Source organism: Salmo salar, chromosome 16 (assembly GCF_965601325.2).
Source record: "Salmo salar chromosome 16, fSalSal1, whole genome shotgun sequence".
NCBI classification, from domain to species: domain Eukaryota; kingdom Metazoa; phylum Chordata; class Actinopteri; order Salmoniformes; family Salmonidae; genus Salmo; species Salmo salar.
Window position 1 is genome coordinate 69915776 of NC_138306.1, and position 17981 is coordinate 69933756.

Genomic DNA, 17981 nt, shown 5'->3' on the forward strand with positions numbered 1-17981 from the left:
TCACCTGCGGAATCATCTGAGACCAGCCACACAGACAGCTGATGAAACTGTGGGTTTTCACAATCAAAGAATTTCAGGGAAGCTCATCTGCAAGCTCGTCGTCCTCACCAGGGTCTTGACCTTACTGCAGTTCGGCGTCGTAACCAACTTCAGGTGGCAAATGCTCACCTTCAAATGCTCACCGGGCAGATAGCGTGTATGGCGTTGTGTGGGCGAGCGGTTTGCTGATGTCAACTGAGTGCCCCATGGTGGCGGTGGGGTTATGGTATGGGCAGGCATAAACTACGGACAATGAACACAATTGCAATTCATCGATGGCAATTTGAATGCACAGACCTTCCGTGACGAGAACCTGAAGCCCATTGCGTGCCATTCATCTGCTGTCATCACCTCATGTTTCAGCATGATAATGCACGGCCCCATGTCGCAAGCTAAAAATGTCCAAGTTCTTCCATGGCCTGCATACTCACCAGACATGTCACCCATTGAGCACGTTTGGGATGCTCTGGATCAACGTTTAAGAAAGCATGTTTGGCTTCCCACCAATATCCAGAAACTTCGCACAGCCATTGAAGAGGAGTAAGACAACATTTCACAGGCGACAATCAATAGCCTGATCAACTCTATGCAGAGGAGATATGTCGCGCTGCATGAGACAAAATGTGGTCATACCAAATACTTACTTTTTGCAAACCGTATTCTGGCTTTTTTTATGGCGGTTTTGGAGCAGTGGCTTCTTCCTTGTTGAGCGGCCTTTCAGGTTATGTCAATATAGGACTCGTTTTACTGTGGATATAGATACTTTTGTACCTGTTTCCTCCAGCATCTTCACAAGGTTCTTTGCTGTTGTTCTGGGATTGATTTGCACTTTTTGCACTAATGTACGTTCATCTCTAGGAGACAGAATGCGTCTCCTTCCTGAGCGGTATGACGGCTGCGTGGTCCCATGGTGTTTATCCTTGCGTACTATTGTTTGTACAGATGAATGTGGTACCTTCAGGCATTTGGAAATTGCTCCCAAGGATGAACCTGACTTGTGGAGGTCTACAATTTATTTTCTACAATTTTTTTTCTGAGGTCTTGGCTGATTTCTTTTGATTTTCCCATGATGTCAAGCAAAAAGGCACTGAGTTTGAAGGTAGGCCTTGAAATACATTCACAGGTACACCTCCAATTGACTCAAATAATGTCAATTAACCTATCAGAAGCTTCTAAAGCCATGACATAATTTTCTGGAATTTTCCAAGCTGTTTAAAGGCACAGTCAACTTAGTGTATGTAAACTTCTGACCCACTGGAATTGTGATACAGGTGAATTATAAGTGGAAAAAATGACTTGTGTCATGCACAAAGTAGATGTCCTAAACGACTTGCCAAAACTATAGTTTGTTAGCAAGAAATTTGTGGAGTTGTTGAAAAATGAGTTTTAATGACTCCAACCTAAGTGTATGTAAACTTCCGACCTCAACTGTACATCCCCCCCACACACTCAAACACAAACACGCACACACACACATCACAGATTCACACAGTCTCCGTCTGTCTGTCTGCTCCTGTTCCATACTCATTAGTACTCGCTCCGGCTAACGAGCACTTCCCTTCAGCTCTCTGCTAATCTATTAACCCAGGCATGCAGGGCTCTGCCCCCCCCCCCCCCCAACCTTTTCTCCCTCTGCCCTCCTTTCTACCAGTATCATTCACCTCAAGGCAGATTGTTCATTTGGAGGTGTAACCAAGATATAATGCGTGGTGACGCCAGTTACGTACGTTTAAAGAGCCCCCTTCTTTGATTTCACAGCGCGGCTGCCCCTAAATTCCCCTTGAGCTGGTCGCAGTTAATTCTAATGGGGCTAACTGATATCCTATAGCTATATAACTGTGCTATAATTGTATTGGTTACACTCCATCATAACAATTAACAATAGTAGTGTGTAAAATTAGGTTTTTGAAGGGAAATACTTTACATTTCAGACTGATAGTGAATTATATAAATGTGAAAACTTATACAGTGTATATCTTTATTATAAGGCCTGCAGCCTGCAGTGATTAGACATTTAAATACAAACATTGAAAGTTCATTTTAGATGTCCCACAAGCAGACACACATAATAGAAATGGAAACAGAAGTCAGGTAGGTACTAGAAACCGAAACACTGAGCCTCTGTCACCCACAAACATTTGCCTGCACTTCTGGAAACAAGAACTCTGCTTCTGTGAAATCCACAAGTCGTGGTGTTGGCGTTCTGATACTCAGGTTTATACACCAGTTTGAGGTCTGAGGGCTGTATCCTGTCTAGGTCTCTGAGAGATTATGAGCGCTCATTGTCACATACTGACATGCTTTCATCTATTCCAGGAAGGTTATGCGAACCACCGCAAGTCAGAGACACAGAGTAAAAGCACTTTTTGATTCTGATGTTTGGATGATTTGAATAGTAGTTGGCCTGTACTGCTGAACATACTGTAAATGCATTTCCTGCACTGCAACATCTTCTAAAGTAAATCATTTCAAAATCCGGTTATTATCTTGTACTGTAGTTCTTGGAGGAAAATGTATTCATATCAATTACATTAGTGTAATACTACAATCTGTGCCAATTTGCCAACACTATAGAGAGCTTTTGACATGTTCTACTTGCTTGTGTGAGAGGAAGAGAGAGAGTCTGCAATTATGGGATTTTATCCCATTCTCACTCTGAAACCTTGTCTGTAGGGCCTTTGGGTAGAGCTGTAAGATCGTTCAGACAGGAATGGTGCATGGTAATAGCTTGAGATACGATTGAAAAGAGCTTGCTCGTGCCACGGTAAAGACTTACAGATGGGGCTAGTGAAGTGTTTCGCTAAATTTGCCGCATTCAACCACAGCTCCTCCGTGACCACTCTGAAAATGTCTCATTCCCTCTCTCCCACTTAACATGGTTCATATTTAAATTCTGGAATATAATCCTTTTCGCCCAGCTTCAAAATACAGGATGTTTATGTGAAGCGGATAGTTGAAGTAAGGACTGGTAGAAAGTATATATGAATACAGACAGGGCTCAGATACCTACCCCTTCCCTATCTCCCACAGTAGCCTGCCTATTTGGTGAATTCCCTCTCTGTGTGTGTGCGTGAGTGTGTGTCTCCCTAGTCTCTGTCTCTCTCCTTACCCTCTCTCTCTCTGTGCTCTTTCCCCACATAGCTGTTTGATTGCTTAAGCCCAGTGGTCAGACAATGGGGGTATAAAGAATGTCTGCTTCCTTCCTTCCTTCCTGTTGAGTGTTCTGCCTTGGTGAACAGATTCAATAGCACTCTGCTTCACAGCAACGCCGGAGCGCGGGGGCCTGGCTACAACCAACAAAGAGCCATTCTGGGGCCCACTCCAATCGCTGCCTCTGCCAAGTCCCTGGCTGCAATGAGGGACACACACACGAACCCTCTCTCTCTATATATCTCTCTCTCTCTCTTTCTTTTTTTGGATGAGTGAGCAACCGATCTGTGTTTTTCGGTGCATATTTAGGAGGAAGTGGTGAGAGTGGAGCGGTAGTGTGGTAAATGTAGGTTTCCTGGGAGAAAAAAAAGTAGTTTGTCAGGTTTTTATCAATAGAACGTGACATCATGGCTATTCGGTTCAGAGCACTGGTGATGACACACCACAAACGGTATATGAAAGTTCCTGAGAGTCTAGGGGGACCCTGAGAAATTGGAGGATATCAGTTCCCATCTTCTAATCATTGTCCATCGCTGACAAAAAGTAGTCTGCTATATTTAATAGAGTCATGTAACAGTGAAAAGGAAACATCCAGGATGTAGGCTCCTGTATTCAGGTTAACCCCACTCTTATTCATCTGACCCACTTCTCATCATCTCCAATATACAAGTTCCATATTCCACGCCATCATGAACTCCTCATGCACCCATAATGGCGCTTTTTCAAAAGGGTGTCAGTTTTCAGCTTCCCTCCCGTTCCTGCTTTTGTTGCTGGTGAACCCATAACATGTTGACGACTGGTGTCCCTTGCCTGCAACCAGGAACGCTTGTGCGCGTTCAGACACACACACACACACACACATACTGAGTGAAACCCCCCAAAATGTTGCTCTGAGAATACCAAGTAGGGGCAGGTAGTTGAGAGGGGCTTAGAGAGCCAAAATAGTAGAGGCCATAGAAAATAGGATGAATACATGAGGCTGAATGCGGGGTAAACTGTTAGCCCTTTGTCATTTAAAGTGATGTCTTTAACCCTTTGCGGGCCTTCCTCCCAACCACCCCCAACCGCCTTTTCCCTCTATTCACCATTAAGACAATAGCGGCAAGGGGAAGCCTTGCAAAACTGTGACATTAAAAACCCCATGTACTCCAATGGGAGTTTTTCTCCCCGCTGTTGATTAAATGGGGGAAAGGGGATAATTATATGAAAGCGGGAGGTGAGACGAACTGTCATTCAAGCTCCGAGACGAATAACAAACAAGTGCGTGCAGGTCAGACTGGGCTTGTCAATCAACGTTCGTCATGCATACCGTGTTCCAAACATGTCTGCGTTGTCTTCAACCGCTGACAGGCCTTATGTTTTAAACAGCTAGCCTAGAGGAACACTCCGAACAAGAGTTACACTCCATACCAGAGGAACACTCCATACCAGAGGAACACTCCATCCCAGGAGAATTCCTGGCAAAACCATTGATAATAAAACAGACCAAATATTATCTTGGTTCCTTTTTTTCTGTATGGGTAAGGCCATCTGCTGCTTGTTCACAAGGTACACGTCAATCACATATTAGTGGTACATTTAAGGTACTCACATTGTAAGACTTATCGTATGCATGAATGAACCCCTTGTTTTCTGATGTCATACTTATCCCGACTAAAAAACAGCCACTGTTAGACACAACATAGCATAAGCCTTATAATAAGACAAAGGCTTGTACCTGGTTATAACAAATAATGAAGTGTTATACCTGTCAGCTTTAGACTGAGGGAGCGATTCTGACACGATGTTACCATTAAGTGTGTGAAGGAGAGGACAACCAAATAATGTTCCCACAGCCACAATCGTTGGTCCTCCCAATGCAGAGCAAGAGTTCACAGCCCCAGCTAAATGATTCAATGAAAGCCAGATGTTTCCCTTGGAGGTGAACTCGTACAGTATGGCTCTTTCCTAATTTCATAGCTCTAATCAGTTTGGGGAAATGGTCCAGTCTAGTCTGGCTGTTCAAAATAGGAAATTGGAATCATGAGCAGTGTAGCAGTTTGTAGTTTGACTAAGAAGTGAAAATGTCTGTGTTTTGTTAGTTATGTTAAGCTAGATCTCTCTTGGTTAAAGCTAATGCAGATACTAAAGTTATAGTGCATTTGGGAAGTATTGACTTTTTCCACATTTTGCTTGTCCCTCATCAATCTACACACAATACCCTACAATGACAATGCAAAACCACTTTTTTTTTTATGTTTGCAAATAAAGTAAAAAACTGAAATATAACATTTACATAAGTATTCTTTATTGAGACAAATGATGGAAACTGTGTTTTTAGAATACATGATAATTTTGAAGGTATGCGGGGCACGTGATGTCATCACGTAACTATAAAGCTCCACCCCACATTTAATTCTAAATGGTTACTGCTTGCTAAATAAATGTTTTCAACTATTAAAAAAAATCATGTTTCTTTGCAGGACAAGGATTGTTCTGACTTTCAAGAATGCATTCATTGCTTTGCCTTGCTTTTCTGGTTGGCTGGATGCAAGTTTCACCATCCAATTATATGGCAAATATTAGTCAATTATTGCATTCCATCAAGGCTTTCGCAGGCTACCTGAGATATGAAACCGAAAGGTGGAAGGGCATAGGATGCAGACTGTTGCCAATTTATTAGGCCTAATGCGCAATTTACCTAAATGGAAAATGTAAACAGTTCAACCACTTTATTTGACACTGTAGGTTTTTGGCGACAGTGTTTTTTAGGTGATATGTCATTAAGCCCAGCTAGTTCAAGATAGTTCAATGGAAACGCACCACAGCATGCAATTGTCACATGTATTTTCTTTGCAAACTTTAAATGTCGACAACAACAACAAAAAAAATCACTGGACAAGTTAACGGAAACATAGCTAGGGACGCAACTTGGTAAAGAGGAAGACTAAGTGAGAAATCCTCATTCTTGGTCTCTGGCTTGAAGTTTTGAGTTTGAAGCTGTGGAACATGTGGGGCTAGGGGGATAAGATCATGTGGCTGTATGTTCCTCCCTACCATCTGGCACACAGGAAACACGGATGGGTTAGTGAGTTACTGCTCTGCTCTACCCCCCCCCCCCCCCCCCCAGCTATATACCTCAGAAGAGGCATGTGTTATCAGACTTCTCTCAAACATTCTACTGAACTAAACAAGGGCTGCAGTGAGTAGAGGGATGGGAGATCTTGAGTTTAGTCAACATTCTCCTCTCCTACATGAAGATACCTAAAATAAGTTCTGATTCAAATCCATATTGCCTTATTATCCTGCTTTTTAATCCATCTAGATCGGAGAAGTTGAAATGTAAAGTGTCAAGTTTCTCTGACTCTGACCGTGTAGCATTTTGGGTTATTACGTAGATTCCAAGGGATTGGTTCTGGGCAGAGAAGCCATAATGTCAAGCTGGCAAAGTGTGCATTGGAATATCAGTCCCTGCCGAGACAATAAAAGATAGTGTCCCAATCTGATGTCATAAAACATTACCCCGAGGAGAACGTGAAGATATTGGGCATGCACACACAAAAACTGACAGAAACAGCAGGGTTTAATTTCAAACGTTAATATATTTTTCTATTTCATAGCGAACATATGTATCCAATTTGACACCCTAGTCACCCTAACTTGCAACAACATCAGAGTACTTGAACAGGCTGATGTTTTTTTAAGATGCTTCTCAAAATAAATATTTTCTTTATAAAATAATAAAACTTCAAATAAATATTCTTTCCACTAAAACAATGTTGAAATGAGAAAATAAAGATTTTCTTACAGGGTCACTGTACAATTTACAAGTAGAGTTGAAGGGATAAGATGTGTAAATGTCCTTCTCTTGTAAGGCAAACATAAAAATATGATTGATATACATTCCCATGAATGTACAACATTAAACATTGTATTATATAATATATATGGATCTATCATCAAAGTGCCTCTGGTTTGGCAGAATGCTTTTCACAGTTGAAATATTATATATACAAAAATAAAACATCTCTGAGGAGGTCATTTGCTAATTTACATACTTTTGCGATTACTATTCACAAACAAGTTAGTCAGGAGAGTCTGTCCATAGCATATCAGTTGTATTAAATGTCAAAAGGGCTAACATTCTGGACTTCGATTAAAACAATACAAAATCAGGACACTTGGTGATCAAGCAGCCTGTATTAACAACCATAGCTGAAAACAAACGACACAAACCAAGTCAAACAGCTCAGCTTAGCCAATCCCCCAATCAACTTCCGACTACTGTGCCAAAACGTGATGAGGTGATCGTGTCAGTCGCCCAAAGTTGTCAACCCCCATCGATTCTCCACTACACCCAAGGTACTTTCCCTTTACGTTGGCTTACAGTCAACGCTCTTACAGTGGACAACGTTAGTGTTCTTACACCGGCACCCCGGTCGCTTGACGCGGTCGTAGCAGCTCTGGCACGCGGCGAGGCACCCTTTAGCTGGGAGGTAGCACAGGAGACAGGGTAGGAACAGGGAAAGGAGGCCCATGGCCGACCAGCGCACGCAGCAGTGCGACTGGCTGCAGGAGAAGGGCTTGTCGGCGCATGTATCCTCGTCGTCACTGGAGCAGTGATAGAACAGGCCCTTGACGCAGCACACGCAAGTCCCGTAGTCCACCGCGTTCTGCACCGAGCACATGCACCGCCGGCCGCACATCCAGCAGGAGGGCAGGGCGCGCGGGCACATGCACTCCTGGCACTTGCACCGGCCACAGTCCTCACAGCGGTAGACGTGTTTACCCTCCCTAGCGGCAGGGGCACCGCGCACCGTGACCACCACCGCCTCTCCGACCGTACTCGCCAGGGGCTTCAATTCCTCCTGCTTAAGCTCCACCCGTTTGGGCTGGGTCCTGATTATCCGTTCGCTAACCGCCGGGCTACCCAGGAGCCTCTGCACGGAAGACGTGCTGCCTGTACTGGTCCTCGGGCTGTTTCTGGAGCCCTCTGTGCTAGAAGAAAGAGATTGGGCATCCCTAGGGGGGACTGTGGAGTGTGTGGGCTGGGGAAGTTGTTGAAGTTGGGGAAGTAAGTTCCTCTGGTTGGGCCTGGGGTCCTGGGGCTCCAGTTGCTCATTGGTCCCCAGGCCCAGTGGCACCACCAGGTCATTCTTCTGCTGGGTGGGCAAGGAGCCAGGGGGCCTAGGGACCACAATGGGTCCCACCGTTGGTCCCTCTGTGTACTCATTACTGCTCCTGGTGATCCTGATCTGGTCCAACGAGAGCACAGGGGCCTGCTGGCTGGGGTTTACCCCAGGATCGGGCTGCCCTTCCTGGGCATGGTGAGGCCGGTGTAGCCTCCCGCTGTCACGCAGAGCACGCAGCAAGCCGGCCGACCCTCCGCCACCACTGCCATTTTGAGTACTGGTCTCCATCTTGGCTCTGAAGAAGGACCCCTCCGGCTGGCATTGAACACATCTGAAGTCCTGGAGAGAAAGACAGGCAAATATATATGAGACAACCAGGTGACATTTGAGGAGAAACGACCCTATGTAAATCATAACTGGGGTTTGGCAACATGGGTTGGCTAGCTACCAACTGGAGTTGTTACGCTTGACAAATATATCAACAGCTCACATTAAGAATTACTGTTCCAATGTAAAAGTGTAGGCCTATGCCCAATTCCAATCTCATCCCCTAACCTTAGGCACTTTCTGTTTGGTGTTAAAAGGATGTGATAAATAACAACAACATAATATATACCTAACAGTACCTCTTAGGCAGCATTTCACCATTTGTTTACCATTTCATATGATAGGAGAACAAAAACAAAGATTTGACATAATGAAACAGTGGATTGATCATGTTTCTGTATGTTGGGAAATTGACAGTTGGCATGCTGGGCCCTTCTGATTGGAGGACTTAGGTACATACCAACTATTTCCTATTACATGAGATATATACAGGGAATATAAAGAGCATGCAAGGAAGAGAACACGAGGCAATGCTGAGACAGGGCTCGTCTACAACTTCAACAAAAGTTGAGGCACTCATACAGGTCTTCATGTGCATACTGTGTATCAAAACATGCATCCGTATATGTCCCATAACTAGAAGGTAGAGACTTCATTTCCACCATTTCCAAATTAGTGAAAAACAACTGATTGCCAGTTTCGAGGGACTCATAATTGAACATTTCTAAAGATTTGTTATTTCACTCTGGAGGAAATGATTAGCCTAATACATCATGGTGTGCATGACGCTCGTGTTTGAGTGTGCGTGTGTATGGCAGCGGATGAGCCCAAATACCATGACATTTGAGATGGGCTTTACATAGACAAATGGACAAGCGAGACGGAAAAGTATAAACCCCAATTTCCTATTATGAAATAGCCTAACATAAACGCCAATAGCCCCACCAAACATTCAAATATTAAATTTGATCATTCCACCTTTCTTCTATAATGTAAGACAACCCTCTATTTTTGTTCTGAATATAAAACAACAAAAACACGTTTCAACTGCGCTAAATGTGTGTTTATGTGTAGGCTACCGTTCACAGATTTGTATTTACTCAATTCATCTAGTCAAAATGCATGATCTACAGACAGGCAATCAATTGTTTAATAATAGGGTAATGTCTAGACCGTTATTCAGAAGGGGAAAAACTAAAACCCTACTTTTTAGAGCAAGAAACTGTAGGCCTATTCAGATGAGAAAATGCTGGGATTGCACGGGGAAGTTTGGAGAAAGGATGGGGAAAGTCAATGCAGGTCGGCAGTTGGAACTCCCGAGTCCGAGAGCATGCATAAAACTGAATTGATAAGGCTACTCTTATGTTACAACTTGTAAACATTGTAACGACCATATTTAGGCTACCAATTGAAATAGTACAAACTTATTTTTACGAACTCACCGTGTTCGCACCACTTCAGCCCCGTTTGTTGTATTAAATTCCAAATTCTGAAAGTTTATTCCTGCTTAAATTCATATGGAATCCCATGCACACAATCCAATGCAATGATAAAGTAGCTACAAACAATATTTCCAGATTCAAATTTTAAGAGATCAAAAACATAACCATACATTCCACTGCGAGAGAACCCGAGGCGAAATAGTGCCAAAAACGAATCAATCACTAGGGGCTTGCTGGCTCTCCACTTTTTTTGTGAATTAGAAAAGTGAACAAAATGCGCACGTGATACTTTTGAATCCGTTGAGTGTACAAAAATAGCCAACGGCTTTCGAGTTTGTTGCACTCCGACGTAGGCTGGACAGTTCTAAAAAATACTCGCTGTAATTGTTGAATGTTTGGCTGCCTTGCACACTGAGGTGCTTTCGAGTTTTTCTCGTCTTGTTTTTTCCTCTTTCCGGAGAAGAGGTCGGGTTTATGCTGTAAATGGCGTCATATGGAAGTGAGGGGGGACAAAGCAGTTGCTGTTTCAGAGGATATCTCGTATCCGGTCCCAGCTCATTGGCTGTAGCTACAGGGCTTGCATTCACACCCTGTGCTATCAAACTGTTCCCAACTGCAGGGGACGGGCCACAATCCCAGTGACAAAACTTCAGGCATTGCAAAACGTTCTAACATAGCCTAGGCTACGTTAATTGAAGGCATGTCAGGTCTGCAGCTTGATAGGCGGGAATTTGTTCAGAACGTGTGTAGCAGCACTGAATCGAGTTCTAAAAGTAGACTTTCTTGCAAAACAATATCCTATATTTTCCAATGGTTATTGCAATTGAAACTATTGATAATAGAGAAGGTGTAGGGTTGGCTATTATCAATATATTTTAATATGCTTATTACTGTGCCATTGTCAGAGGAGAGGACCATATAGGTTGTAAGAAATACCCCGGTTTTCACTTGGGCCATTTGCAGAAGTTGTCATTGGACAGCAATTTCAGGGTGGGGTGGGGTGGGTGATTATGCATGTAGGGTGGAATTCGATGGTGTGAGTAGGCCATTTCTGAATGAGGCAACATGGAGGGGCATCATGCATTTCAAAAGGCACTCTCTTGAACTCTCAAATGCCTTGTAAATGTTTCAGCTGTATCAAAGCATTGGAGATACAGGAAGCAAATCCACATCAAAGAGGGAAAAGCATGGGAAGTGGCAGTCAGAGTATCTCTGGGAATGGGATGATCATTCCTACTCATGATGCAGTACTTCTTTCCCTACATTCTAGTTTGTTATGTTAATGCTTTACTGGAATTAAGAAAATGGTACTGTACACACCGTTTGTGTTGATTGCATCTCTATGATTGTGTTTAGACCTTGTTTACCTCAATTTTTGGGTGTATTAAATTTACAACGAACATTCACTTTAGGCTGCATTTTATATTATCCACCTCAATTTGTGATTATGTGAAAAGTAGTGCCCTCTTGTGGAATTACAGATGAACTGGACACTACTTGTTTTTGCAGGAACAACCTTCAGATGATAATTTTCTTGTTCAACTACATTGAACATATACAGAGATTGATTCATTGATATGGATCGTCTGTAAATACTACCCTTCCCTCCTTCAATACAGCCCACACACTATCATTCTGTCCTCACTCGTTTCCTTCCCTCCATACTTCATCCAATATTCAATGTCACTTCTCCCATCCCCCTCTCCCCAGCAGGGCCCATGTAAAGCTGGGATGTTCGTACAGGCCTCGGTGTAGAAATGTCCTTAAAACCATTTGATTGACATAAAGTGTACCCTTAGCCACTTACAGAGAATACAAGTTCGGTCCACCACAACTTGGTTTGCTTCACTGTTTGTGGTAGGAGTTGAACTTTAAAGGAATGAAAGCTTAAACATGGCAACAATATAACTGCTTTTTATTGTCATCAAAGAAAGAGAGGGAGATAGAGAGAAAGGGGAAACATGCATATACCTCTCTAGAATGCAGTGAAAGAGAAAGGAGAGTGGTGAGGGGTCAAGGTAGGGTTTCTATAGTGATGAATGCCTCTTGTTGTCTGGGAGAGTTCCCAAAAAGCCGGAGACACTGCGACCTCCAGCTGGGGGGGAGCCATTGTTCGGGGCCTCCCTTTCAGCGGCAGAGGGGAAAAGGTAAGTGACAGCCCTATTGTCTGTCTGGGACTCCCACTGCTCGATAGGCTCTAGATTCGCCTTGTCACATGTTGTCAATGCCAAGCCCCCCGGGAGAGAAGGGGGAGGGGGAGTGGACTGACGAGGAGAGAGGGACATTCAGGAAGTTAACTTTTAAAAAGTCTGTCAATAAACGACAATATCCTACCCCCCCTGTCTCTTACACCGACCCACTCCCCCTACACCCCCCTTCCAGGGGAAGAACAAGGACTGTGCCCCCCCCCAGCTCCCTTTGCTTCAGCTGTGTTTCCTGTCTTCAATGCTGTGTCCCATCCATCCCAAAATAACCCTAAAGCCATACTTCAAATCCTGCTTCCTGAACCATACAAGGAACAGCTGTCTCTCCCCCTCTCTCTCTCTCTCTCTCCGCCCCCCCCTCTCTCTCTCTCTCTAATTCTCTCCCTCTCTCTCTCCCTCTCTCTCTAATTCTCTCTCACTCTCAACCCCCACTCTCTCAACCCCTTTCCCATCTCTGCACAAAAGATGAAAAGGGGATGCAACGGAAACGGTGCACGCAGAGTTTGGGGATTTCAGGCAAAAGATAAACTTGACATGACTGGAGTTTGGCTTTACAAAGTCACCCCCCGCCAACATCTGAGACAATCTCCTCTAATCTTACACTGTATGGGGTTGAAATGAATGGGAGTTCGCTAATGGAACAAAATAGCATGTTTATCAATTAATTCCACAGCTATCTTGTCTATCTTTATTTTCACTGTTACTTTACCTGTTCATTTACCTGGCTTACGACACAGTTTGTTTCATTTTTCTCATGATGTAAAAATAAGAGATAGCGAATACAAAGAGACATGACTTTTATTAATGAGAAAAGCCTATTGAGCCCTGAGTTGAAACAGGAAGTGGTATGTGGTGTGTGATCTGTAATAAAAGCGCATCACATATTGATAACACAAGTGGGTTAGCCTTTTCGCTCTAACCACAGATGTTGACGCCAAAGACTGTTGGTCCAATTAAGATCGGGTTATGAACAGCCATTACACCAGGTTAGACTGAGAGTGCAGGAAGTGTTGCCTCTTATATTAAATCCTGACTGATTTTGAACCAGCTAGGGCATTCTCTCTCCCCACTGTTGTAGTAACAGAGCCAGAAATTGAGTCACTGAAGAATGCCAGGTCTGGATTAATGAGAAAGTCCTGGCACTCAATTGGACTGGCGAGATCAGTTACAAACAATTAGGACACAGTGTAATAAACCCCATATCTCAGGTCATATTGGTTGTTGGACTTCTGACAGCTACATTTAGCTTTTAAGCTGGTTATTCCTTTTTTATAGCTGGTTGTGTTGTAAAATATATGTACCATTTTTTGTATTGTGCAGGAAAGTGTACTAGGCTAGGCTTTATCAGATTAAACTCAATGTCTATTTGTTAGAGCTAGTTATACAGTTGATGTTGGAAGTTTACATACATCTCAGCCAAATACATTTAAACTAAAGTTTTTCACAATTCCTGACATTTAATCCTAGTAAGAATTCCCTGTCTTAGGTCAGTTAGGATCACCACTTTATTTTAAGAATGTGAAATGTCAGAATAATAGTAGAGAGAATGATTTATTTCAGCTTTAATTTATTTCATCACATTCCCAGTGGGTCAGAAGTTTACATACCCTCAATTAGTATTTGGTAGCATTGCCTTTAAATTGTATAACTTGGGTCAAACGTTTCGGGTAGCCTTCCACAAGCTTCCCACAATAAGTTGGGGGAATTTTGGCCATTCCTCCTGACAGAGCTGGTGTAACTGAGTCAGGTTTGTAGGCCTCCTAGCTCGCACATGCTTTTTCAGTTCTGCCCACAAATTGTCTATGGGATTGAGGTCAGGGCTTTGTGATAGCCACTCCAATACCTTGACTTTGTTGTCCTTAAGCCATTTTGCCACAACTTTGGAAGTATGCTTGGGGTCATTGTCCATTTGTAAGACCCATTTGTGACCAAGCTTTAACTTCCTGACTGATGTCTTGAGATGTTGCTTCAATATATCCACATAATTTTCCTCCCTCGTGATGCCATCTATTTTGTGAAGTGCACCAGTCCCTCCTGCAGACAAAAGCACCCCCACAACATGATGCTGCCACCCCCGTGCTTCACGGTTGGGATGGTACTCTTCGGCTTGCAAGCTCCCCCTTTTTCCTCCAAACATAACAACGGTCATTATGGCCAAACAGTTCTATTTTTGTTTCATCAGACCAGAGGACATTTCTCCTAAAAGTATGATCTTTATTGTCACTTCCTGACCAGTATAAGGGGTTATTTGTTATTGTAGTTTGGTCAGGGCGTGGCAGGGGTGTGTTTGGTTTGTGTTGTTGGGATTTTGGGGTTAGTTGTATGGTCCTTATTTTTATATTTCTACGTTCCCTTCTAGGTGTTGTATATCTTTGTTTTGACCCGGTATGGCTCTCAATCAGGGACAGCTGTACATCGTTGCCACTGATTGGGAGTCATACTTAGGTAGCCCTTATTTCCACTGTGTTTGTGGGAAGTTGTTTTTGCACTGCTATGGTTAGCCTGCAAAACTGTCGGTCGTGTTTTCGTTTTGTGTAGTGTTCTAATAAAAGTAAATATGAGCATTCACATACCCGCTGCATTTTGGTCTACTCACTACGACGGCCGTGACATTTATCCCCATGTGCAGTTGCAAACCGTAGTCTGGCTTTTCTATGGCGGTTTTGGAGCAGTGGCTTCTTCCTTGCTGAGCAACCTTTCAGGTTATGTGGATATAGGACTTGTTTTTACTGTGGATATAGATACTTTTGTACCTGTTTCCTCCAGCATCTTCACAAGGTCCTTTGCTGTTGTTCTGGGATTGATTTGCACTTTTTGCACCAACGTACGTTCATCTCTAGGAGACAGAACACGTCTCCTTCCTGAGCGGTATGACGGCTGCGTGGTCCCATGGTGTTTATCCTTGCGTACTATTGTTTGTACAGATGAATGTGGTACCTTCAGGCATTTGGAAATTGCTCCCAAGGATGAATCAGATTTTTGGAGGTCAAGATTTCTTTTTGAGGTTTTGGCTGATTTCTTTTGATTTTCCCATGATGTCAAGTAAAGGGGCACTGAGTTTGAAGGTAGGCCTTGAAATACATCCACAGGTACACCTCCAATTGACTCAAATTATGTCAATTAGACTATCAGAAGCTTCTAAAGCCATGACATTTTCTGGAATTTTCCAAGCTGTTTAAAGGCACAGTCAACTTAGTGTATGTAAACTTCCGACCCACTGGAGTTGTGATACAGTGAATTATAAGTGAAATAATCTGTCTGTAAACAATTGTTGGAAAAATTACTCATGCACAAAGTAGATGTCCTAACCGACTTTCCAAAACTATAGTTTGTTAGCAAGAAATTTGTGGAGTTGTTGAAAAACTAGTTTTAATGACTCCAACCTAAGTGAATGTAAACTTCCGACTTCAACTGTAAATGTATTGTTCATCTATGCCCGTCAGTTTAACTTCCATCTAAGTTAGCTCAAATTAAGGTTCAACCTTTTCCCATTTATCCCTCAAAATTCCATAACAAATTCTCAAAATCCCTTTTTTTCAGGGTCAGATGAGGTAGAGTACTTACAAGTCATCCACAGGTTAGAGTACTTACAATGAATGTCTTCACAGATGTCAGACCCCTATTATACACATTCTTGACCGATAAAACGGACCATTGGTGTACATGAGGAGTACATTTGCTGCTGCTTTTGCACACGACTGAATCTGTCTGGTGCATTGGTTGATACTTAGGTAGGAGGGGGAGACTGGACAAACCACTAACCACTAATTGGGAATCAATGAGGTGACATGAGTGGGGCCAACTAGAAGACACTCAGTGACACAAATTAGGTGCTTAGTGGCTTTTTAAGGAGTGAAATATCTGTTGTTGCATCATTGCTTACAATGGTAGTATAAACTATGTAGCCTCAAGCCTAAATGATAATAAGTATTGGACTTTTGGAGCATTTCAAATTCAGATTAGGGCCTTTACACTTTTTTTTATACTCACTTCTCTGGAAGAATTCTGGCATGAAGTTGATACTTGACAACCTTGTCCACACTCCAGAGTCTAGGAATCCAGACAAACATAAATAACTATTCTAATTTCCTCAGTCTATTTATCTTAATAGAAGTTTTGCACATAAGAACACAACCAGAGCAATGTGACAAAGTTTTAATGACAGTATAATGTACACTAAAGCAGGATAGGTATCACAAATTAATAGTCCAAACTATTACCCTGGAACATTGTGTAACAAATTAAGGTAAAATCCAGAAGGAAATATGTTTACAAGATACAAACAGATTATTCTCACCCTTCTCACACTTTTACACACCTGGGCTATATGAACTTGACCGTGTGCTTTTACTCATTACCTCAAGTTGACAGAAACCACTCATACCATGCAAAAGCAATCATATCCATCATGTTAATAGATTTGGATGAAATTGTCCATGGATCCGTAATAGCACAATGATTCCTGAGTGCGCCCATATCCATAAAAAAATCTATAAATCAAGTGTGTTTATTCATTAAATAAACATGCCTAATCTTCTTTTAAGTACCTCATTTAATGGTGTAAGCATTACTTTGGAGGAAAAGTGGCAGGCCAGTCTTCTACAGACACAGTTTGGACTGTTTGGGTCTCTGGAATGCAAAAAGTATCTCATAAAAATGGATTAAAAGGAAAGAACTTGTTCTGCTGCAGCAACCCTACACTATTAAGGGCCCCTGTGCCCATTCACTCTCTGTGCTCACTGTTAGACCACTGTGTGTGTCTATGTGTTGGCTGATTTATGGATACCTACCTAAAGACCGGAGCCAAAAAATGTCTCCCTGGGCACCCTCTGTTTATCCACTCTTTGTATCTGAAAGGAGAAAAGTGCAGCAGTACACAATTTCTTGGCAGTTGGGCATGGTTACAATGTGACTATGATCACATTGAAATAGTCAGAGCAAAATAGTGCTGAGGGAGAAGTGAAATGTTGACTCCGCTGTTAGAAATAATCCTTCCTCTTCAACTGTGAGGGTGTTTTTTGTTATTGTTGTTTCTTTTAGATGAGTTGCTAATAGCTAAACTTGGACAACACGTTTATGGTAACAATAGGACACCAGAATAGCAGTCAAAATCTCAATTTGTACATTGTGTTATAAAGTGTCCCCAATGACTAAATCTAACAATACATACCACACAGATCCTCTTTTCTGTTATATAGTATATCCAATGACTAAATCTAACAATAGCTATCCTCTTTTCAGGGCTAAAGTTGCGTGTATTAATTATTTAGTTTAGTATTTACCGGAAATAATCTCTTTAGTTCTCAGAGCCTCTTAGGACACCATACAATAATCAAAAACATAATTGGCCAATGTTTGTCTATTTGCTACATACTACCATATACGTTTTCAGTTTTTACCTCACGAAGCCAATTAGTTTGCTATATTCATTTAGGACCACTCTTCTATTTGTTCCAATGGGTGGCATTTTTATGAAATATTTCTTATAATTCAACAAGGGGCCTCAATCCTGCCCCAGGACTGCAGAGATCATACTCTATGCATTTTAATTAACCACATCTCTTTTTTTTGTCAAGTTTCTGGCACACAAGGCTGTCTAGGAAAGTCTCAACAGCACGAAACGTTGTTCATAAATATGCCATCGATGACATGATTGGGGAAAATGGGGAAAGCACTCCCCACAGTGTTTCTGCAGGACCATCTCTAAT

General features: G+C 42.5%; 1 protein-coding gene across 1 annotated transcript; it reads right to left on the bottom strand.

Annotated features, from left to right (window-relative positions):
- Positions 1–7218: 7218 nt before the first annotated feature.
- LOC106574419 (protein sprouty homolog 2-like) lies at positions 7219–10485 on the bottom strand. Its single transcript, XM_014150294.3, has 2 exons — positions 10070–10485; positions 7219–8639 (listed from the first exon to the last, which is right to left on the bottom strand). Exon 2 carries the CDS (start codon positions 8586–8588, stop codon positions 7542–7544), a length of 1047 nt encoding a protein of 348 aa, XP_014005769.2. The 5' UTR covers positions 8589–8639; positions 10070–10485; the 3' UTR covers positions 7219–7541.
- Positions 10486–17981: the final 7496 nt, after the last annotated feature.

Bases quoted from the DNA above. Each gene is read 5' to 3' on its own strand.
- LOC106574419 (XM_014150294.3), bottom strand. From the start codon at position 8,588: ATGGAGACCAGTACTCAAAATGGCAGTGGTGGCGGAGGGTCGGCCGGC.